Source organism: Schistocerca americana, chromosome 3 (genome assembly GCF_021461395.2).
Source record: "Schistocerca americana isolate TAMUIC-IGC-003095 chromosome 3, iqSchAmer2.1, whole genome shotgun sequence".
NCBI classification, from domain to species: Eukaryota; Metazoa; Arthropoda; class Insecta; order Orthoptera; family Acrididae; genus Schistocerca; species Schistocerca americana.
Window position 1 is genome coordinate 242,487,560 of NC_060121.1, and position 23,749 is coordinate 242,511,308.

A 23,749-nucleotide genomic window follows, 5' to 3' on the forward strand; every position below is an offset into this window, starting at 1 on the left:
CATGTCCTGTAAAATCACAACCAAATGTGTAACTTGTGGTAAGGATGATCACAAGGGAGATTGCCCGTCTCCTTTTCCCTGTTGCATCAAATGCAATGGCAACCATGCCACTTCATCCTGCAAATGCCATGTGTACCACAATGAGTGAGCCTTTCAGGAGATCTGGGTGAAAGAAAAGGTACCCTTCTATGTCCCTTGCAAAATGTTAGTTACCTGAAAGCCTTGTGTACCATTATCCAGCAGTTACAGTACTGTTGTTGCTGTTTTGCGGCCACATGAAAGATATGACCACACAGACCTGCGACCCAAAGTTCAGTGCTATGGTTGTGAAATCACTCAGTGCTAAGGCGACATCCTCACCTCCACCCATTGCATTTGCTCAGCACACCAAAAAACCTTCACCCACTGGTGAAGTCACTTGTGATACAACCAGAAGAATGGAAATTTAAAAAGAAATAGTCCTGAGATGATGTTGCGTGCCCCTCAAGTCAGCGAACATGTGGGTCCATGTCTGACAAATGTAAAGGTACTAAGAACGGGAACAAAAACAAACGTTTTTCCCCTTCTCCAACTCAGAGTTCCTCTACAATAGTGACAACATGCAGCACCTCTGTCCAGTTGATGTCCATTTCACGAGTGCAAATCACCATACCTACACACACTTGTCTTCTGCTCTCACCAGGCCAGGCATACTGCAACTTACCCGTGGGATCCCTCGACACTTTCTGCTACTCGGTGACTTCAGTACCCAATATCCCATTTGGGGCTCCCTGAGAATTTGCCCGAGAGGCTCTCTCATGGCAGATAATCTCAACCAGTTTACTCACATTTCTCTCAAGAATGCTGAACCTACATGTCATTCAGATTCCAAATGCGCTTTCTTGCACCTAGGCCTCTCGTTCTGTGCTGTACAACTTGCCCATTGTCTAGAGTGGTCCATCCTCTCAGACACATATTCAAGTGACAATTTCCCATATGTAAGCCATGTGCTAACTCATGTCCCATCTATACGCAACACCAAGTGGCAGCTTTCTAAAGCTAACTGGAGCTCTACTCTTCACTGATAACTCTCAATGAATAACATTTACATAGCAGTGATGATCAGGTAGAGTACCTTACAAATGTTGTCCTTACCAATACAGAATGTTCCATCTTCTGAACCTCTTCCCCAATGCGACGTGTCCCAATCACCTGGTGGCGTGAGGAATGCGGCGATGGGGTTCATGCAGACACGTGCTCCCCGTGTCTTTGAATGCCATCCCACAAAGGAGAACTGTATTTGTTATAAGCAGTTGCGCACGATGTGTCGTTACATTATCAGAAAATACAAAAAAGCTAGCTGGATCTGTTTTACTAACTTTTTTAACAGGTTTATTCCCATTTATGTTGTTTGGGGATAACCTACACCGGCTTTCTGGAAACAAGTTACATCTCCCAATTCCTGGCCTGACTGTAGCAAATTATGTCATTGTGGAGCTGACTGTAGCGAACGATGTCATTGTGGGTTCTGCCGATATTTTCAACACATTGGGCCGATACTTTGAAGAGATCTTGAGCTCCGTCCAATACCATCCTGCCTTGCTACCTTGGCAACAAGTGGATGTGGCTTAAAGAGATATCTTTCCCCTCCCAGAATCGCAAACGCTCCATGCCATTTTTACTATGAGGGATCTTGAACATGCCTTCACCTTGTCATGGTCCTCCGATCCAGGACTGGACAGTATTTACATACAGATGTTGCAGTACCTATCATTTGACAGCAACCACTTTCTCCTTCATACATATAATCGCATTTGGACGGACTGCATATTTCCCAGCCATTGGCATGAAGCCATTGTAATTCCCATACCCAAGCCTGGTAAGGATAAGCATCTTCCACCAGTTACTGCCCAGTTTCCCTCACCAGAAGTGTCTGCAATGTGATGGAACACACAATCAGTGTTCGGCTGGTGTGGTGGTTTGAGTCTCAGATTTTGCTAACAAATGCACAATGTGGATTGTGTAAGCACCACTCTGCAGTTGATCATCTCATCACCTTGTCAACCTACATTATGAAGAAATTTCTACAGAAATGCCAGACTGTAGCTGTGTTTTCTGGTGTGGAGAAGGCTTAAGATAACTGCTGGAGGACGTGCATCCTCCATACAATGCACATGTGGGGCTAACGAAGCCACCTGGCCCCATTTTATTTGTGAGTTTTTAAAAGACCAGGTTTTCAAAGTATTTGTGGGTTCAGCTTTGTCAAATAGTTTTCTTCAGGAGAACGGGATGCCTAAGGGCCCAGTGCTGAGCATAGTCCTCTTTGCCATAGCAGTTAACCCTATCGTGGACTGTCTTCCACCAGGCATCTTAGGCTCTTTTTGTTGTGACTCGCCGATCATTCAAAGCGCCGCCGCACAATTACGCGTGTCCTCTACGTGCGGCGCTGTCTGCCAGCCATGCAGCAGCTGCGCCACCTAAGCGGCCAGCCGAGCAGCGGCCGCTAGACTGGGACTCAGTGCTCATTCGAATGTTAACGTCTTGCTTGTCAACTTACTCTGTGACTTATATGTGTTGTGTCGTTCTGAATATGTGTGTTCAACTTGACGTTATAACCTTTTTCATCAATGACTTTATTATGTATTGCAGTTCTCCACGGACCTGTTTACTTGACCAATAACTTCAGCAATGTCTTGACAATCTTTGCTCAAGGAGCATCGACGACAGCGTCCACTTTTCCACTGAAAGAACTGTCTGCCTGAACTTCCGGCGACAAATGGAGTTTCTTCCACTGTCCTTACATACCAGTCCTGTTGCTCTTCTGTTTGTCAAAACCATGAAATTCTTGGGGCTTATGCTTGATATGAAGCTCTGTTGTTCCTCCTACATATCTTATCCGGCAGCTCACTGTACCCGATCTCTGAATATGCTACATGTTTCAAACAGTCCTTCATAGGGGGTGGATCGGAAAATCCTTCTAGACTTATACCAGTCCCTTGTCTGATCAAAAATGGACTAGGGGTATCTCGTTTACTTGTCTGCACGACTGTCTACTTTATGACGTCTCAACACGATCCACTACTGAGTCATGTTTGGCTACTGAAGCTTTCTACATTAGCCTGGTTTTCAGTCTCTCTCTGCAGATGCTGCCGAACTACTGCCGTCACACTGGTGTGATGTTCTCCTCAGCAGATATGCATGTCATATATCCTCTAGTCTATGTGTTCCTTTTTGATGACTCCCTTGACCACCAATATGGGGTAAGTGCAGCTTCTTTGTTGCCTTCCAGAGTTCGCTTTCAGACACTGCTTCTGAACCTTAACCTTATGTTACCCGCCACATTCGCAGTGGCTAAGAGCCCTTCACTGCCTTGGCTTCATGCAGATATCGGTGTTCATCTTGGACTCAGTTCACTTCCCAAGGCTAACTCTAGATTTGACCTATTGCTGTACGTTTCTCGTATTTCACATGAAACATGGAGACAGCACCTTTGTCTACACTGATGGCTCTAAGATCAACCATGGTGTTGGCCTTGCCTTTGTCATTTGCAACAAACATATTGTAGATACTGGCTTCTAGACCAGTGCCCGATTTTTACTACAGAGCTTTCTGCCCTCTATCAGGCCACCCAGTACATCTGACGGTACAGGTTTCTCAGTTATGCATTATGTTCCAGTTCACTTAGTGCCCTCCAGAGCCTCTGTGTACTATACACATACCACCCCTTAGTACAACAAACCCACGAATGCAGGTATTCACTGATGATGGAGCCAAAGTGACGTACATGTGGGTCTCTAGTCATGTAGGAATGTCAGGGACTGAAGTTGCCGATATTGTTGCCAAGGCTGCAGTCTGACTACGTAGGCCTTTTAGCTATTCTGTGCCCTCAGAAGCTCTCTGCTTTGCTTCACACAGGTACAATGTGTCATCCTGGCATGAATACTGGTCTTCTCCATTTAGTAGCAAACTCTGGGAAATTAAACAACTCACAATGGCTTGGCTGTCTTCCTCTCACCCTTCTCATCATGAGGAGATACTTTTAGCTCGGCTGCATATTGGGCACTGTCATTTGTCATTGTCATTTGTTAAGTACAGATCTCGCACCACTCTGTGCTTATTGTGATGTATTTTGCCATCTGAGTTGTCAGATATTTTAGCAGATGCAGCACGAACTGTAGATCACATTTTATTTTTTATTCGTAATTTTTAACCATCTGAGCATCCTCCTCAAAGGGGTAGTGCTTGTTTTTAGCTATCCCTCTACTCCATTCGATTAGGCTCTGAGTATTACCAACTTCAACTTCATCTGGTAATTGACCATTTAAAGTTATGACACAGGCACTTGTGACCTCAACTGTTTTACACACTAAGGCACCACCACCATGACCAACAACAACAACAACAACAACAACAAGTTTGCAGAAATTCAAACACCATCCAACTACAGAAAATCTTCGTGCTTTCATGTCTACAAGAGCACAAGCAAGACAAGTGGTATAAGAACCAGTGAGGAACTTCTGAAAGGAAACCATGATTTCCATTAATCGGCCCACTACCATTGTGCAAGTTTTCAACTCAATAAGTAGGATTTCAAGCAAGATCAGCACATCTCCCCTTACAGCCTTGTTTTGAAATGGGGGCTTGGTGTGCATGCCTAAAGATAGGCTCAGGTTCTAGCTGAACACTTTCTTTTCATCACTGCATCGTCCAAACCCCTGCATTCCAAGTGTTCCTTAGGACTGTGGAGGTGAGGAGGCTATTCTTGTGTAAATGAGGTGGTCTACAATATTCCATTCTGTCTATGGGAATTGGAATCAGCCCTGACTGTTGCCAGAGACAGGCTCCAGGACTGGATCAGGTTCATTATGCCATGCTCTGTCATCTATGCCTTGGGGGCATGGGCAAGGCCCTGTCTTGTTTAAATTGGATCTAGTTTTATGGACAGTACCCCATGACTGGGGAGGAGGCAGTATTAATTCCAGGATCATACTAACACTAACAGTTATATGGGCAAGACTTTCGAGCACACAGTCAACCCTCGCCTTGTCTGGCTCCTGTCCTACTCCCAGTGTGGTTTCAGGCTGTACCATTCTGCTCTTGGCAGCTCAATTGTACTTGGGACAAGGCTGCTTATCATGCTGAAACTATTTGATTGGTGTGGTTTTTTACCTCCAAAAAACTGCCACTTGGAGGCACAGTATCCTTTGGCAACTTTCTGTATAGGGACTACATGGATTCTGCCATTTTTTATCCAATCCTTCCTTGAGGATCTGTGTTTTCGATATTGCATTGGTTATAATTTGTCTGACTGCAGTATTCAGGGAATGGGGTCCCCCAAGGCAGTGTACCCAGTAGCACACTGTTTGCAATTGCTCTCAGTGGCGTCTCCTACACAGTCTCCTACTGCTAAATGGTTTTAGTTTGTGGATGATTTTGCAATCTTCTGCTCTTCCTCTGATCTTGCAACGACAACATGCAACTACAACTGACCATCAGGAAGATGAAAGCTTGGACTAATAAAACTGATTTTCTGTCTCTCCAGAGAAGGCTATGTTTGTCAATTTTAACCTTGCTGTTTGAAGTTGTTAACCAACCAGAGCTCACAATGGGGAACAAAGTCTTATATTTTAAGAGCAATGTGCCCTTTTGGACCTAAAATTTGACATTAAATTAACCTGGCTCCCATACCTGAAAGACCAACAAGTGAATGACTTCAAATCATTTGACATTTAGAAATGCTTCAGTGGAACGACATGGGGAGTTAACAGGTTCTGCCTCCCGCAGTTTGATAGGGGATTTATCAAATCATGGTTAGATTATGGCTGTGTGGTTTATGGCTGTCTGTATTTCCCACCTCAAGATGTTAGAAGCTGTCTATCATGAGAACATTTGGATACCAACTGGAGCCTTCCGGAACAGCTCAATTTGGAGTCAGTGTGCAGAGACTGGTGAACCACCACTCTGAATTTGGTGGCACCTCCTCCTGGCTTGAGAGGTCCTGAAAATCTGAGCATTGCCTCAATGATTTGCACTGAGTGTGGCAGTCCACCCCAACTTTGAGTGAGTGTTCCGTTAATTGGCCCCCTGCCACCAAGCCATTCGGGATACGTGCAGCTGACTGTCTCAAGTATCTGGATATATCAGACTGCCAGGGATGGAACAATTTGTTGCCTTAGTGTCTTCAGACGCCCAGAGTGATTTTAAGCTTGACGCTGTACAAGAAAACTTGTACTCCAGATCACATTTTTACAACTCTATTTTAATCAATTTTAAATACTTACACCATAGGTGTGCTGAACAAGTAATAATACTGACCATCTTCTAGTGATTCTGAAACTGCAATTGAAACCATCCACCAAATGGTGAAAGAGAAATGAAGCAGTGGCTCGTTGTGACAAAGACATGCTTGCAAATGAGCAAGTAGATGGCACTATCAAGAAAAAGTCTTAACTCTACTGTCACCCAGGACTGCAGGTGGAGTTGGAGAGAGATGGTGGTCACTACAGGTGCAAGTGAAGAGCTGGGACATCAACCAAAGCCCATGAAAAAGCAGTGGTTTGATGATGAATGTGAAGAGGTGGTGAAGACTAGGACAGCATGAAGATTAGAATCACTCAAGAATCCCACTGATAACACAAAGATTGCATACACAGCGGAAAGAGGACTGACAGATGGAATAATAAGCAGAAGAAATGAGAATATGATAAACAACTACTGATGCAAACTGAGGAGTTGAGGAAAGCAATCCACTTCTCCTTTTGGCAGACAAGGTTTGTGAGAGGCATTTATAGACTACAGATTTTAATCCTAACGGGTGGTAAGGAAAGAGTGGTTCTTTCAGTGAGGAAAGAGCGGTTCTTTCAGTGGAGCAAGCAGATGAGTTTGGAAGATATTTTGACAAAGTACTAAATCTTGAAGATCAGGTAGAAACAAAAGAACTAGAGAAAATAGAAGGGAAAGAAGTAGTAGTTCCCGAGGCAACGTCAAATGAGAAAAAACAGTAAGGCTCCAGGCGGTAGTGGCATCATTGTGGAGTTGTTTCGGTACTGGGGGAAGCGGTAATAGAGGGTCTCAGACAGCTTATGGCTGAAATATGATCAGCAGAGGAGATCCCCACCGATTGGAGAAAGGCGATCTTATGCCCAATTTTTGCAAAAGGCAATGTCATAAAAGTGCATAATTATTGAGGGATCTTACTGCCGGAGATAGGATATAATGTGTACATCACTCTAATACTAAGTCGACTAAAACCATTGATGATGCAAAAGTTTTATGAATTTGATAAAGACCACAAATTACATTCATTGTCTTCTGGCAGGCATATGACAGCATTAATTGGGGTAAGCTCTGGAAGATAATACACGAGTTCAGTGTACCAACCTCATTAGTTTTGTAACTCATTATAACAGATGCAACATGCTGTCTCACTGAAAATATACACAATACCCACACTAGAAAACTGATACTGTCTTCAACAAGGTAGTTGACTGGCTCAAGGTGATGAAATACACAAACATGATCCATAACATGTATATAAATAATTATTAACAGCCAGTATTTTGTGTAAACTGGACATATTTGGATTAGTTAACAATGTGATGGTACACCTACAGACAACGATGTCATTATCTTGATGGATATAGATGACATCGCTAACATGCAAACATTATCAAAAATAAAAACATAAAAGCTAACAGGATTTTAGCTACACAAGGTTTTGGGCAGGTAAATTGTTCTTGTTAACACCTTTATATATACAAAACATATAAAAAACTTTAAAATATCAGAGAACACGAGGGAAAATAAGGGTTTCCATTAAGGATGTACATGTTTTTTTGTGATATGCAATGTGTGTCAAAGAAATAAATCAATAAAAAATAAATACCATACTTCCCCTGCTGGATCACAATCTCTACATACCTAACAGATCTTTTGAACAACATGATCCAAGCCACCACCCACAAGAACGACACTACATACAACAACAAAAATACACAACCAATAACTATAGCTGAAACATACAAACAAATACATCTACTTCACTATGTGTATGTAACGTATGATATCAGACTTAAAGAATATACCAATAGCTCACATTCATGAGACCTGGCATATTATCTCACATTTCACTTGTTTTGGACCACATAGTCTACAGCTATGCAATGAACAATCATAGCACATAAGAGTAACACTTGATGGGGTCATTAATTACATCAATTTGCAAAATGTGCATCATGGTGGCAAAATAACTGAAGGACTACTCTGCAGGGCAGTTCTACTAAGACCACAGCACACACCTTCACTGGCCAAAACAAATAAGTATCTCCTGCAAACTTCAGTCCTCAAGTAGGTACTGCATATCATTGGCATTTAATGACAATGGAAAAAAGCAATATTCTTTGAAAATCACCAGTTCATGCTGCTACTCAGTAATGAAAGCTGATACTTCTGTGGACAAAACTACATGTTACCGATGGACTAGTGATGAACGATGTATCAAAGGTCCATGTTATATATTGTGGGTTGCAAGTAACACTAGCTGTACTCTGTATAAATTACACAATTGCATTAACATTCAAAATGTAGTTTAGGTACATCAGTAATGTGTTATATGACTTGGCAACATTCCAGTCTAAGTACAAAAAATATACAAGTATTATTTTAAAAATAAGCACAAATATCTGTGAAAATCTCATTATGAACAGTATGTTTACACTAGAAACAAGGCAAAATGGCCAGTGATTGTTTGTAAACAGTGTGACTGAAATTTTTCCAAGTAGGCCTTACGTCCAATAAAGTAATTGCAGCAGAGATGGTTAAGCACTAGGTAACAGTATCATCTTATGAAATAGAATTCTAATATTTTCTGTTATATAAATACGAAATGACACTAGTTTCACACTGGGACGAGAAACGATATTTCTACCAACAAATAAAAATTAGTCTTCATTTCCATCCAGTTTCGGCAGATGGTGCACAAGACGGGCCACGAAATGAACACAGTCAGAAATCCATATTGAAACATTTGTCGTTCTGAATTTACCAGCATTCACAAACAATACTATTACATTACTCCTGTTCTCCACGGAAATTCACCAGCAAAATCGTTCATTCATTTGCGTAGCTTGATCCCAATTCTTATAATACTGAACGCAACATTGAAAGGCTATAACTTGTCAGAAACGTTTTACATACCACAGGAAGACTGCTATCCGTCGAAGAAGCAAAAAGGGATCTTCTACCATAAGATGAAGAGTTCATTGTTATTCCCCTGTTGTTTGTTTAACAGCATATGTTTACCATAATCTTTATAAGCCGTACGGAACCCATAACTCTAGTCACCACAAACTGTCGAACGACGAACAACCAAAACAAGCAATTTAAATTTGTGCGCCGCAAATCCAGAGTGTCATAAACAAAAGCGGGAGCGAAAAACTTAACAGACAGGTTGTTGTAATCATGGTTCCCTCGTTCTGATCTTTTGCCCAGCATTTTACACTCGCGTCGTTTGTTAGATTTCCTCCTACAGCAAACAAATATAAAATTTCTTCTCGACACCCCGCTTTGAATTGTGTTCCCAAGGAGGTGTGTACGACATTCGTAAGATCTTTGCTAGTATTCGACACCGCTGTGGACGGCTTTGAGGAAATAAAATCTGTGAGAAGTTTGATGGCGTCAAATTTTGAAAGTTGGTGTAGTAGTTGTTCGGCATTCAGATGTTGTTGTATTTACTGTGTGTTTTCGTAGCCTTCTGTTGATATGGCTTTGGTTAATGAGCATACGGGTAATCCTACAACACCACACTCTCAAACTCATGGCATAAATAAATCGCTCCTTACTCCTTGCAGACGTGTAGGCCTCAAAAGAAAATCTCCCACTGTTTCTCCCAGTTGTTCTTTTGTAAGTGGTCAAAATTTAAGTACACCTGATAAAAATGAGGGAAGTGATGAATTACTGTCAAAGGCGAAATGTGTGACACCAAACAGTTTCAAATCTGCAGAAACCCCGAAGAGAGACGTAAAGTCCACAGAAACGCCGAAAAGAGGTGAAGGCCCACAGAAAACTGTTACAAGCAAAAAAGAGCATCGTGTGAGGCGGAGAGGCACGCAGGCGCAACTGCGAGACGCAGTTGAAAATGAAACTGTAAGCCCAGACGTAGATAACCGTAGTTCGAAAACTGATGTTACAGAGATTGCAAACAGTACGAGTGTTGATACTGATTTCGAAATAGTTTACGATCAGAAAACACTGGCCGATTTAGAAAGAAATGTAGCCGCGAAAGAGGATAAAGTGCAGTCGCTGAGAGTTGCTCAGCTCTATCGGAAAAAGGCAAGCGAAACACGTTTGTTGTATCTGTTGTTTAAAATTTAGTGTGGAGTGCCTGGTTCCACAGATTTTAATAACAATTTTATAAGACTACACAATATTGTTGATATATTCTACTTGGGCTTTGTGTACTGGGAAATTTTGTTAACCTATAGCTAAAAGTAATTACTTTGTGTGGCATCTTATGTACTACAGCCCTATTGCTTAATTTTTACAATCTGTCATTGTTCTTGTTTGCAGCATGATTTGACAAAGCTAAGGGAATCCATCTGTAAATGGAAAGCTGGATGTCAGAGTGCTCTTCAGGATTTATTAGAAATGACACATGAACAAGGACATAAAGTAACTATGATGCAGCTGTTGTCACATCTTGGAATACCACCTACTTTGATAGGATATGAACCCGAACAGGATGAATTTACATGAAAGCAACAGTAAAGTATAATGTATTACATAGGGGAGCCTATACACTCATAATCTTTGTAAATATTATAGTTTAATTATTTAGCATAAGTAATTATGTTGCCAATTATAAATATGTATTTTGAAGGATAACTACCTTATTTTATGTATGAATATGAAGGAAAAAAGAAAAATACAATTGAAATTATTCTTATGAAGTGCGTAATACTTCCAGTAGGAATGGAAAAATTTGTCATGTAAAATGTCTATTTCTGTCTGTTCAGTTCTTCGCAGCATTCAGAACACCAGCATAGAACCTCTCAACATTTCAGAGTAACAAAAAACTTTTTATTGAAATGTTGAATTTTGTTGTACAGAGGTTACTTAGACTGTCAGCCTGAGCTTCATATCAAATAACCATTTCCTGATATCATCAGGGCCGAAAATTGGCACACATAACATCTGTTACAGCTTGATATGCACAGTGATACTTTGCACTAACAATGTTGGAGAGAAAAAGTGACTTTTCAGTGAGGGAAATTTAACATTGGTTTATTTACAGGACTTCAGAATATGAAATTTAGTTATGACATTGAGAAGAATATGCAGTTACACAAGCAAAGCTTATCAAGCATGTAAACTACAAATAAAGGAGAAAAATACACAAACATAACTAAAAAGTATCGACTATACAAATTTCTCCTATCTGAATACATTTCCAGTCTTCATTGCAATAATGTAATGTTGAGGAGATCAATAAGTTTCTCCGTGATACCACATTGATCTTCCATGTGCTGTAGTTCACCACAGTGCCATTTTTTGGGCACTAGGAAATGATGGAATAGGCTATGTTTTGTGCCAGAAGTCTTTTCTTGACCTGAGTCTTAAGTGGTTCCATTTTGTGACTGTAAAAGGGATTCCTGCTGCTTCTCAATCACCTGGGCAAGTGTCACATTAGTAATCCACTGGACTTGGGTTCAGTAGAACAGTGGTTCAAAACCTGTATTCAAGTACATTTCCATAATGGATCCTATGTTTCAGGTCTCTAATAAGACTCCTTCTGTTGTTCAAGGTGACATAATGGATTATTTTGTAGCAAAAATTGGATGATCTGTATTGAGCGCTAACCTGCTGTTGTAGCATATAGCTTCCTAATCCTTCCTAACCAACTTACTATGGCTAGCAGTGTCATAGGCTCCTATTAATCCAATGTATGCCACACCTGTGACTAGCTGGTCTCAAATCCGTCCTTATTACATGTCGTCAGATAAAATATGCGGGTTGAGTTGGCATCCCTTCGCTCCCAGCTTCAGGCAGTGTTGGCTTCGGTCACACAGCTTGAGGCTGTTGCCAATGGACATCACTGTGGGGGTCCCGATGGGGGTTTGTTGGGGACGACCAGCTCATCCCACGCATCCCCCGATCAGACTACGGCTGTGGCTGCCCGGGATACTGCCCACATTGAGGCTGACCCCTCACCCATGGTAAAATGGGAGGTCATCTCGAGATGTGGCAGAGGGCAAAAGACATTCCGGAGGGCTAAATGGAAGGCCTTTCCAGTTTGTCTGATGAACCAGTTTCAGGCTCTGTCTCTGGCTGATACTGATCTTCGGCCGGACATGGCTGCTTGTCCTGTTCCAGAGGTTGCCCCTCAGTCTGCAAAATCCGGACAGTCGCAGAGGATGGGTTTACTGGTAGTTGGGAGCTCCAACGTCAGGCGCATAATGGGGCACCTTAGGGATATGGCAGAAAGAGGGGGGAAGAAAACCAATGTGCGCTCCGTGTGCATACCGGGGGGGGGGAGTCATTCCAGATGTGATAGGGTCCTTCCAGATGCCATGAAGGGTACAGGGTGCACCCATCTGCGGGTGATCGCTCATGTCGGCACCAATGATATGTGTCGCTATGGATCGGAGGAAATCCTCTCTGGCTTCCGGCGGCTATCTGATATGGTGAAGACTGCCAGTGTCGCTAGCGGGATGAAAGCAGAGCTCACCATCTGCAGCATCGTCGACAGGACTGAATGCGCACCTTTCGTACAGAGCCGAGTGGAGGGTCTGAATCAGAGGCTGAGACAGTTCTTCGACCGTGTGGGCTGCAGATTCCTCAACTTGCGCCGTAGGGTGGTGGGGTTTCGGTTTCCGCTGGATAGGTCAGGAGTCCACTACACACAGCAGGTGGCTACATGGGTAGCATGGGTTGTGTGGCGTGGACTGGGCGGTTTTTTAGGTTAGATGGCCTCAGGCAAGTACAGAAAGGGCAACAGCCTCAAAGGGTACAGGAGGAACCAAGCAGAAATCGGTATTGTAATTGTAAACTGTCAAAGCTGCATTGGTAAAGTACCGGAACTTCAAGCGCTGATAGAAAGCACTGGAGCTGAAATCGTTATAGGTACGGAAAGCTGGCTGAAGCCAGAGATAAATTCTGCCGAAATTTTTACAAAGGCACAGACGGTGTTTAGAAAGGATAGATTGCATGCAACTGGTGGTAACGTGTTAGTCGCTGTTAGTAGTAGTTTATCCTGTAGTGAAGTAGAAGTGGATAGTTCCTGTGAATTATTATGGGTGGAGGTTACACTCAACAACCAAGCTCGGTTAATAATTGGCTCCTTTTACCAACCTCCCGACTCAGCAGCATTAGTCACAGAACAACTGAGAGAAAATCTGGAATACATTTCACATAAATTTTCTCAGCATGTTATAGTCTTAGGTGGAGATTTCAATTTACCAGCTATAGACTGGGACACTCAGATGTTTAGGACAGGTGGTAGGGACAGAGCATCGAGTGACATTATACTGAGTGCACTATCCGAAAATTACCTCGAGCAATTAAACAGAGAACCGACTCGTGGAGATAACATCTTGGACCTACTGATAACAAACAGACCCGAACTTTTCGACTCTGTATGTACAGAACAGGGAATCAGTGATCATAAGGCCGTTGCAGCATCCCTGAATATGGAAGTTAGTAGGAATATAAAAAAAGGGAGGAAGGTTTATCTGTTTAGCAAGAGTAATAGAAGGCAGATTTCAGACTATCAGACGAAAATTTCTGTTCCGACACTGACAATGTTGAGTGTTTATGGAAAAAGTTCAAGGCAATCGTAAAATGCGTTTTAGACAGGTACATGCCAAGTAAAACTGTGAGGGACGGGAAAAACCCACCGTGGTTCAACAACAAAGTTAGTAAACTACTGCGAAAGCAAAGAGAGCTTCACTGAAAGTTTAAACGCAGCCAAAATCTCTCAGACAAACAGAAGCTAAGCGATGTCAAAGTTTGCGCAAGGAGGGCTATGCGTGAAGCATTCAGTGAATTTGAAAGTAAAATTCTATGTACCGACTTGACAGAAAATCCTAAGAAGTTCTGGTCTTACGTTAAATCAGTAAGTGGCTCGAAACAGCATATCCAGACATTCTGGGATGATGATGGCATTGAAAAAGAGGATGACACGCGGAAAGCTGAAATACTAAACACCTTTTTCCAAAGCTGTTTCACAGAGGAAGATCGCGCTGCAGTTCCTTCTCTAAATCCTCGCACAAACGAAAAAATGGCTGACATCAAAATAAGTGTCCAAGGAATAGAAAAGCAACTGGAATCACTCAACAGAGGAAAGTCCACTGGACCTGACGGGATACCAATTCGATTCTACACAGAGTATACGAAAGAACTTGCTCCCTTCTAACAGCTGTGTACCACAAGTCTCTAGAGAAACAGAAGGTTCCAAAAGATTGGAAAAGAGCACAGGTAGTCCCAGTCTTCAAGAAGGGTCATCGAGCAGATGCGAAAACTATAGACCTATATCTCTGACATCGATTGTTGTAGAATTTTAGTACATGTTTTTTGCTCACGTATCATGTCATTTCTGGAAACCCAGATTCTACTCTGTAGGAATCAACATGGATTACGGAAACAGCGATCATGTGAAACCCAGCTCGCTTTGTTTGTTCATGAGACCCAGAAAATATTAGATACAGGCTTCCAGGTAGATGCCATTTTCCTTGACTTCCAGAAGGCATTCAATACAGTTCCGCACTGTCGCCTGATAGACAAAGTAAGAGCCTACGGAATATCAAACCAGCTATGTGGCTGGAGTGAAGAGTCTTTAGCAAACAGAACACAGCATGTTGTTCTCAATGGAGAGACGTTACTCAACGTAACATCTGGCGTGCCACAGGGGAGTGTTATGGGAGCATTGCTTTTCACAATATATATAAATGTCCTAGTAGATAGTGTCAGAAGTTCCATGTGGCTTTTCGCGGGTGATGCTGTAGTGTACAGAGAAGATGCAGCATTAGAAAATTGCAGCGAAATGCAGGAAGATCTGCAGCAGATAGGCACTTGGTGCAGGGAATGGCAGCTGACCCTTAACATAGACAAATGTAATGTATTGCGAATACATAGAAAGAAGGATCCTTTATTGTATGATTATATGACAGTGGAACAAACACTGGTAGCAGTTACTTCTGTAAAATATCTGGGAGTATGCGTGCGGAACGATTTGAAGTGGAATGATCATATAAAATTAATTGTTGGTAAGGCGGGTACCAGGTTGAGATTCATTGGAAGAGTCCTTAGAAAATGTAGTCCATCAACAAAGGAGGTGGCTTACAAAACACTCGTTCGACCTGTACTTGAGTATTGCTCATCGGTGTGGGATCCGTACCAGGACGGTTTCACAGAGGAGATAGAGAAGATCCAAAGAAGAGTGGCGCGTTTCGTCAGAGGGTTATTTGGTAAGCATGATAGCATTACGGAGATGTTTAGCAAGTGGCAACCTCTGCAAGAGATGTGCTCTGCATCGCGGTGTAGCTTGCTGTCCAGGTTTCGAGAGGGTGCGTTTCTGGATGAGGTATCAAATACATTGCTTCCCCCTACTTATACCTCCCGAGGATATCACAAATGTAAAATTAGAGAGATTCGAGCATTCACGGAGGCTTTCCGGCAGTCGTTCTTCCCGCGAACCATACGCGACTGGAACAGGAAAGGGAGGTAATGACAGTGGCATGTAAAGTGCCCTCCGCCACACACCGTTGGGTGGCTTGCGGAGTATAAATGTAGATGTAGATGTAGATCTAACCAGAACACGACCTGCCTGGGTAAAATCTCTACAGCTCCTTTTATATTTTTTAATTGTTCTGCTTGCAGGTCTTGTAACCAAAGCTTTGTTACTTTGCCCTGAAATGATGATAGTTTCAAATTTACCCAGTCTGAAAGGAATTTTGTGTCAGATGAGAGATGTTGAGTCCTAGTGAGATATCAACAAGTTCTGCAGGGAAGTAGCATACAAAAACAGGAAACGGAAGTAGGTAAAATGAGCAATGAAACGCGGTGAAAATATATATGTGGAAAAGAAAGTGGATACCTAAGTTAACCGCGAAAACAATAAAGAGAAATAAAGTATAGTCCAATATCCCACTGCAAGATTCTACTTCACTGTTTCAATGTAGATATTCCTGACAGCCTGGCTTGGAAATGAGGATTTTTTTTTATTAGAAACTAGTACTATGTTGTTACAGAAGAAAAGGATTGTAACTTAGTATGAACACTTGCAGCAAAAACAAATGATCGCTACAGCAAGTGACTTTCTGGTCATATGATGATTTCTTTCTATCTGCTGTTATTGAAATTTGGTTACACACAATTCATTCTGGCTTTCAAAGAAGTGATCTGATGAAACAGCAGCTGCCCAAACTCCTGTTGGTATTGCTACTTAAAAGTTGATATGATCCGAAGCAACTTGACTCATGTACTGAAAGAGTGGATTCCTGCCCTTATCACAATGAACCACTTTTGACACGGCATCGTTTGGAAATGCCAATTACAGTCCTCCAATGCAATATTATGAAAAGGAAAGTTGCTATAGCGAAGACACAATAATTTATAGCTTTCGGCTGTTAAGGCCTTTGTCAACAAGACACACACACACACACACACACACACACACACGACTGCAGTCTCTGGTGTGGTTTCAGTTGCCTGAGGCTGCAGTCGTATGTGTGAGTTGCGTTTGTGTGCCTGCAAGTGGGGGAGGGGGGGGGGGGGCGTGTGTGTGCATGTGCACACATGTCTGGTCTGTTGTTGATGAAGGCCTTAATAGCCGAAACCTATTATTGTGAGAGTCTTTTTAGTAGCAACTTTCCTTCTCATAATATTGTTACATTCCATCCTTGATTTTCTGTTGTTTGATTTCTCCAATGAAATACATGTATTGTGTAACAAAAGAGTAGGGGGAAGCATCTCAGATACGGAAACTTCTTTTCTTTTTCTGAAATAGATTTAAATGCATTTATGACGAGATAAAACTGTGTAGTGGGGACTCAAATTTGGTCACCAGCCTTTCACAAGCAGTGCCCTTCCAACTGAGCTATCTGTGCATACTTAATGACTGCTTTTTATTTGTCATGCTTCAGTTCTTTCCTCTGGTTGGTATGTGCAAGGACTGAAAATTCATGTTAACTCTGTGGCAAGTTGAAACTTATTTTAGAGCTGCATTAAAAATAGTTTAATACAAATAGACCTCTGTATTTACACATATTCTCTTTGGAATATAATATTAAGAAAATACCAACAACAGCTATTTAACATATTACTTACCACAAGGCTGCCACAGCAGAATCTTACTCCATGTGCCTGCCGGTAACCATAACAGTGTTTGACACCATGGTTTCACTATGCATGTGGCAGTTAACATGTTAATATAACTGAGGAAGCAGAGTTTCTGTAGTAGTAGTGGGTTTCTATCTAATTTACTAGATTACATGTAACTGGTATGAGCACATAGAGTATTATGCGGTATTTGATAGTTAGTTTTTACACAGGAACAATATCTTCTGTTCTTCATCAGGCATGTCATTTCTAATGCATTCAAGTTGTTTATAGCTTTTATCTCTTTGATTTGTATTTAGTAGGTCCTGTGGCTGTCCTTGCTTTTCATTGCTCATGTGTTGCTGCTGCAAATAAGTGTGTGTGTGATTACCATTTTATAAATTACCTTTATGTACATGTTTTTTTTTGCATTGTCATTTCAGGGATCCAGTTGTGTCATACATTCATGACTAGATCACGCATGTTAGGTAGATGTGGTTGGTTTCAGTCAGAAGACATATGAAGTTTACATTTAACTCATAACAGTTAAGGCAGAAAATAAAGAAATGTTGGCTTTATGTATAATAATCAGCAAGAGAGGGTGGAAAGCTAACAACAGTTATTAACACAGATTTTAATAAATGTTGTGATGTCTGTCAACAATAAGTTAGCAATCATTTGAAGTAGTATACTTACGCATTGAGAAATGTATGGAGCTAAAACTAATATCAAGACCTTTGATTTTGGGATGTATGTAAACTGGCAGCACAGTATATGGATAAACATTACATCTAATTACATACACTTTTTTTTTTTTTTTTTTTTTTTTTCCCATGTAATCTGCTTACGTATGAAAATAAATTCCTAGTTCCCTGAAAAAGAAATCGTGTATTGAATATAACAAAATATTTTACTTATTTGCTGAGTATCATTTATGTGGAGACTTTTTTTTTTTTAAAAAAAAAAAGAAAAAGAAAAGAAAGCCTTCAGATGTATCTGTCACACTTACTGAGAGTTCAGTTATTTTCTGTCACTTTTAAGAATGATTTGAACAATATTTGTTTGACATGACATAGACTCATCTGATGCTAGCTATAATACAGCATTTATTTTGATTACTGGTTTCAGCAAGCTGCTGTGTTGCTATAACAAGAAGCAATCCCAATCAGAGCACATTACAAAATGGTTTTGTTTAAAATTTTTGAAGTTTTAAAAATATCTTTTAATTTTTTTATAAGATCTAAAAAAGTAACAGGATATGTTATATGTTCATCACAGCAGTTGATACATAGGCAATTAAGTCAGTTATATGATAGAAAATATATTGACAAAATAACTTACAAAAGTTCACTTAAAGTGTAGATAACAAGGATACAGAAAAAATAAAATAAGTGCATGTCATATTATCACAGGCAACACAAGTACAATTAACTGGTGTATTCTTAAATCACAATAAGCAAATCTCTTTATTAGATACCACCAAATCCCTTTGTTAAATACCACCAACAGTACAGCATGAAAATTAGGAACTACGTAAATTGTTGCTCAATGTCTAGGTGTAGTTTAATCAACAAGTAGATACTGAAATGGAACATTCAACTGTTCCACTCCTAACTACCATTACAAATCATCGAAGAACATATATTGCTATTAGGTATGTTTAATAAAAATCATTTGAGATTATGTGATAAAAATACTAGAAACATGGAGGAAACACATCATAACATATGTGGTAACAAATAGGATCAGTTAGCTCACTATACACAATTCATATCATCCACAAGCCATCAACAAAGCCTAGATGCTAGCATGGTGCTTAATGTCTAACTGTAGTATAACAAAGACATAAGGAATAAAGGGGATGAATAGCAAAGATCTGAAAATTGCAATGTAGTGATGTGAATACAATATCAAGGCAATTGAAGTAAACATACATCTGGATATTATAACATTGTAGAACCATGGTAGCTCGAGGTATAAGTACACTACTGATAAAATTGCTACACCACAAAGATGATGTGCTACAGACATGAAATGTAACTGACTGGAAGAAGATGCTGTGATATGCAAATGATTACCTTTTCAGAGCATTCACAAAAGGTTGGCACAGGTGGCGATACCTACAACGTGCTGACATGAGGAAAGTTTCCAACCGATTTCTCCTACACAAACAGCAGTTGACCAGCGTTGCCTGGTGAAACGTTGTTGTGATGCCTCGTGTAAGGAGGAGAAATGCGTACCATCATGTTTCCGACTTCGATAAAGGTCGGAATGTAGCCTATCGCAATTGCGGTTTATCGTATCGCGACATTGCTGCTCACATTGGTCGAGATCCAATGACTGTTAGCAGAATATGGAATCGGTGGGTTCAGGAGGGTAATACGGAACGCCATGCTGGATCCCAACGGCCTCGTATCACTAGCAGTCGAGATGACAGGCATCTTATCCACATGGCTGTAATGGATCGTGCAGCCACATCTCAATCCCTGAGTCAACAGAAGGGGATGTCTGCAACACAACAACCATCTGCACAAACACTTTGACGACGTTCATTAGCAGCAGCATGGACTATCAGCACGGAGACCATGGCTGCGGTTATCCTTGACGCTGCATCACAGACAGGAGCGCCTGCGATGGTGTACTCAACAACGAACCTGGGTGCATGAATGGAAAAACGGTCATTTTTTCGGATGAATCCAGGATCTGTTTACAGCATCACGATGGTCGCATCCATGTTTGGCGACATTGCGGTGAACGCACATTGGAAGCGTGTATTCACCATCGCCATACTGGCATATCACCCGGCGTGATTGTATGGGGTGCCATTGGTTACACATCTCAGTCACCTCTTGTTCACATTGACGGCACTTTGAACAGTGGACGTCACATTTCAGATGTGTTACAACCCGTAGCTCTACCCTTCATTCGATCCCTGCAAAACCCTACATTTCAGCAGGATAATGCTCGACCGCATGTTGCTGGTCCTGTACGGGCCTTTCTGGGTACAGAAAATGTTCGACTGCTGCCCTCGCCAGCACATTCTCCAGATCTCTCACCAATTGAAAACGTCTAGTCAATGGTAGCTGAGGGACTGGCTCGTCACAATGCACCAGTCACTACTCTTAATGAACTGTGGTATCGTGTTGAAGCTGCATGGGCAGCTGTACCTGTACACACTATCCAAGCTCTGTTTGACTCAATGCCCAGGCGTATCAAGGCTGTTATTATGGCCAAAGGTGGTTGTTCTGGGTACTGATTTCTCAGGATCTATGCACCCAAATTGCGTGGAAATGTAATCACCTGTCAGTTCTAGTATAATATATTTGTCCAGTGAATACCCGTTTATCAACTCCATTTCTTCTTGCTGTAGCAATTTTAATGCCCAATAGTGTATAATGTGGCCGGCCGCGGTGGTCTAGTGGTTCTAGGCGCGCAGTCCGGAACCGCGGGACTGCTACGGTCGCAGGTTCGAATCCTGCCTCGGGCATGGATGTGTGTGATGTCCTTAGGTTAGATAGGTTTAATTAGTTCTAAGTTCTAGGCGACTGATGACCTCTGAAGTTAAGTCGCATAGTGCTCAGAGCCATTTGAACCAGTAGTGTATAATGTGTATAAAGTCATTAGCACTATCAAACAGATCAAAACGAAAATTTCTGTTCCGACACTGACAATGTTGAGTGTTTATGGAAAAAGTTCAAGGCAATCATAAAATGCGTTTTAGACAGGTACGTGCCAAGTAAAACTGTGAGGGACGGGAAAAACCCACCGTGGTTCAACAACAAAGTTAGTAAACTACTGCGAAAGCAAAGAGAGCTTCACTGAAAGTTTAAACGCAGCCAAAAACTCTCAGACAAACAGAAGCTAAGCGATGTCAAAGTTTGCGTAAGGAGGGCTATGCGTGAAGCATTCAGTGAATTTGAAAGTAAAATTCTATGTACCGACTTGACAGAAAATCCTAGGAAGTTCTGGTCTTACGTTAAATCAGTAAGTGGCTCGAAGCAGCATATCCAGACACTCCGGGATGATGATGGCATTGAAAAAGAGGATGACACGCGTAAAGCTGAAATACTAAACACCTTTTCCCAAAGCTGTTTCACAGAGGAAGACCGCACTGCAGTTCCTTCTCTAAATCCTCGCACAAATGAAAAAATGGCTGACATCGAAATAAGTGTCCAAGGAATAGAAAAGCAACTGGAATCACTCAACAGAGGAAAGTCCACTGGACCTGACGGGATACCAATTCGATTCTACGCAGAGTACGCGAAAGAACTTGCCCCCCTTCTAACAGCCATGTACCGCAAGTCTCTAGAGGAACAGAAGGTTCCAAATGATTGGAAAAGAGCACAGGTAGTCCCAGTCTTCAAGAAGGGTCGTCGAGCAGATGCGCAAAACTATAGACCTATATCTCTGACATCGATCTGTTGTAGAATTTTAGAACATGTTTTTTGCTCGAGTATCATGTCGTTTTTGGAAACCCAGAATCTACTATGTAGGAATCAACATGGATTCCGGAAACAGCGATCGTGTGAGACCCAACTCGCTTTATTTGTTCATGAGACCCAGAAAATATTAGATACAGGCTCCCAGGTAGATGCTATTTTTCTTGACTTCCGAAAGGCATTCGATACAGTTCCGCACTGTCGCCTGATCAACAAAGTAAGAGCCTACGGAATATCAGACCAGCTGTGTGGCTGGATTGAAGAGTTTTTAGCAAACAGAGCACAGCATGTTGTTATCAATGGAGAGACGTCTACAGACGTTAAAGTAACCTCTGGTGTGCCACAGGGGAGTGTTATGGGACCATTGCTTTTCACAATATATATAAATGACCTAGTAGATAGTGTCGGAAGTCCCATGCGGCTTTTCGCGGATGATGCTGTAGTATACAGAGAAGTTGCAGCATTAGAAAATTGTAGCGAAATGCAGGAAGATCTGCAGCGGATAGGCACTTGGTGCAGGGAGTGGCAGCTGACCCTTAACATAGACAAATGTAATGTATTGCGAATACATAGAAAGAAGGATCCTTTATTGTATGATTATATGATAGCGGAACAAACACTGGTAGCAGTTACTTCTGTAAAATATCTGGGAGTATGCGTGCGGAACGATTTGAAGTGGAATGATCATATAAAATTAATTGTTGGTAAGGTGGGTACCAGGTTGAGATTCATTGGGAGAGTCCTTAGAAAATGTAGTCCATCAACAAAGGAGGTGGCTTACAAAACACTCGTTCGACCTATACTTGAGTATTGCTCATCAGTGTGGGATCGGGTTGACGGAGGAGATAGAGAAGATTCAAAGAAGAGCGGCGCTTTTCGTCACAGGGTTATTTGGTAACCGTAACAGCGTTACGGAGATGTTTAGCAAACTCAAGTGACAGACTCTGCAAGAGAGGCGCTCTGCATTGCGGTGTAGCTTGCTCGTCAGGTTTCGAGAGGGTGCGTTTCTGGATGAGGTATCGAATATATTGCTTCCCCCTACTTATACCTCCCGAGGAGATCACGAATGTAAAATTAGAGAGATTAGAGCGCACACGGAGGCTTTCAGACAGTCATTCTTCCCGCGAACCATATGCGACTGGAACAGGAAAGGGAGGTAATTACAGTGGCACGTGAAGTGCCCTCCGCCACACACCGTTGGGTGGCTTGCGGAGTATAGATGTAGATGTAGATGTAGATGTAGAATTCCAAACTGCAACAGGATCCACTGCAAGTACTATGACAGTTAGGCGGGAGGTGGGAAAACTTGGATTTCATGGTCGAGAGCTGCTCGTAAGCCACACATCATGCCAGTAAATGCCAAACAACGCCTCATTTGGTGTAAGGAGTGTGAACATTGGGCGATTGAACAGTGGAAAAATGTTGTATGGAGTGATGAATCACGGTACACAGTGTGGCGATCCCATGGCAGGGTGTGGGTATGGCGAATGTTCAGTTAACATCATCTGCCAACTTGTGTAGTGCCAACAGTAAAATTCGGTGGTGGTGGTATGTTTTTCGTGGAGGGGGCTTGCACCCCTTTTTGTTTTGCGTGGCACTATCACAGCACAGGCCTACATTGATGTTTTAAGCACCTTCTTGCTTCCCACTGTTGAAAAGCAATTAGAGGATGGTGACCGCATCTTTCAACAGGATCAGGCACCTGTTCATAATGCACGGGCTGTTGCAGCGTGATTATATGAGAATAACATTCCTGTAATGGACTGGCCTGCACAGAGTCTTCTGCTAATTCCTATAGAACACCTTTGGGATGTTTTGGAACGTCGACTTTGTGCCAGGCCTTACCGACCGACATCGATACCTCTCCTCAGTGCAGCACTCCGTGGATAATGGGCTGCCATTCCCCAAGAAACCTTCCAGCACCTGATTGAACATATGTCTGCAAGAGTGGAAGCTGTTATCAAGGCTAAGGGTGGGCCAACACCATACTGAATTCCAGAATTACCGATGGAGTGCGC

The 23,749-nt window shown here is 41.9% G+C and overlaps 2 protein-coding genes across 2 annotated transcripts in view; one reads left to right on the forward strand and one right to left on the reverse strand.

Moving 5' to 3' along the window:
* The window catches only part of LOC124606745 (condensin complex subunit 2), a 195,570-nt gene extending 185,937 nt beyond the window's left edge, over positions 1 to 9,633 (reverse strand). The window contains exon 1 of the mRNA XM_047138782.1: positions 9,175 to 9,633. Coding sequence (XP_046994738.1) covers positions 9,175 to 9,240 — 66 coding nt within the window. The 5' untranslated portion in view covers positions 9,241 to 9,633. The remainder of the gene's footprint in view (positions 1 to 9,174) is intronic.
* LOC124606746 lies at positions 9,575 to 10,914 on the forward strand. The gene is made up of 2 exons (XM_047138783.1): positions 9,575 to 10,308; positions 10,546 to 10,914. The coding sequence occupies exons 1-2, from the start codon at positions 9,739 to 9,741 to the stop codon at positions 10,729 to 10,731; spliced, it is 756 nt and encodes a 251-aa protein (XP_046994739.1). The 5' UTR covers positions 9,575 to 9,738; the 3' UTR covers positions 10,732 to 10,914.
* Positions 10,915 to 23,749: the final 12,835 nt, after the last annotated feature.

Coding starts and splice junctions, on each gene's coding strand:
- LOC124606746 (XM_047138783.1), top strand. CDS start 9,739: ATGGCTTTGGTTAATGAGCATACGGGTAATCCTACAACACCACACTCT. Junction 10,309..10,545: donor CTCAGCTCTATCGGAAAAAG/GCAAGCGAAACA, acceptor TCTTGTTTGCAG/CATGATTTGACAAAGCTAAG.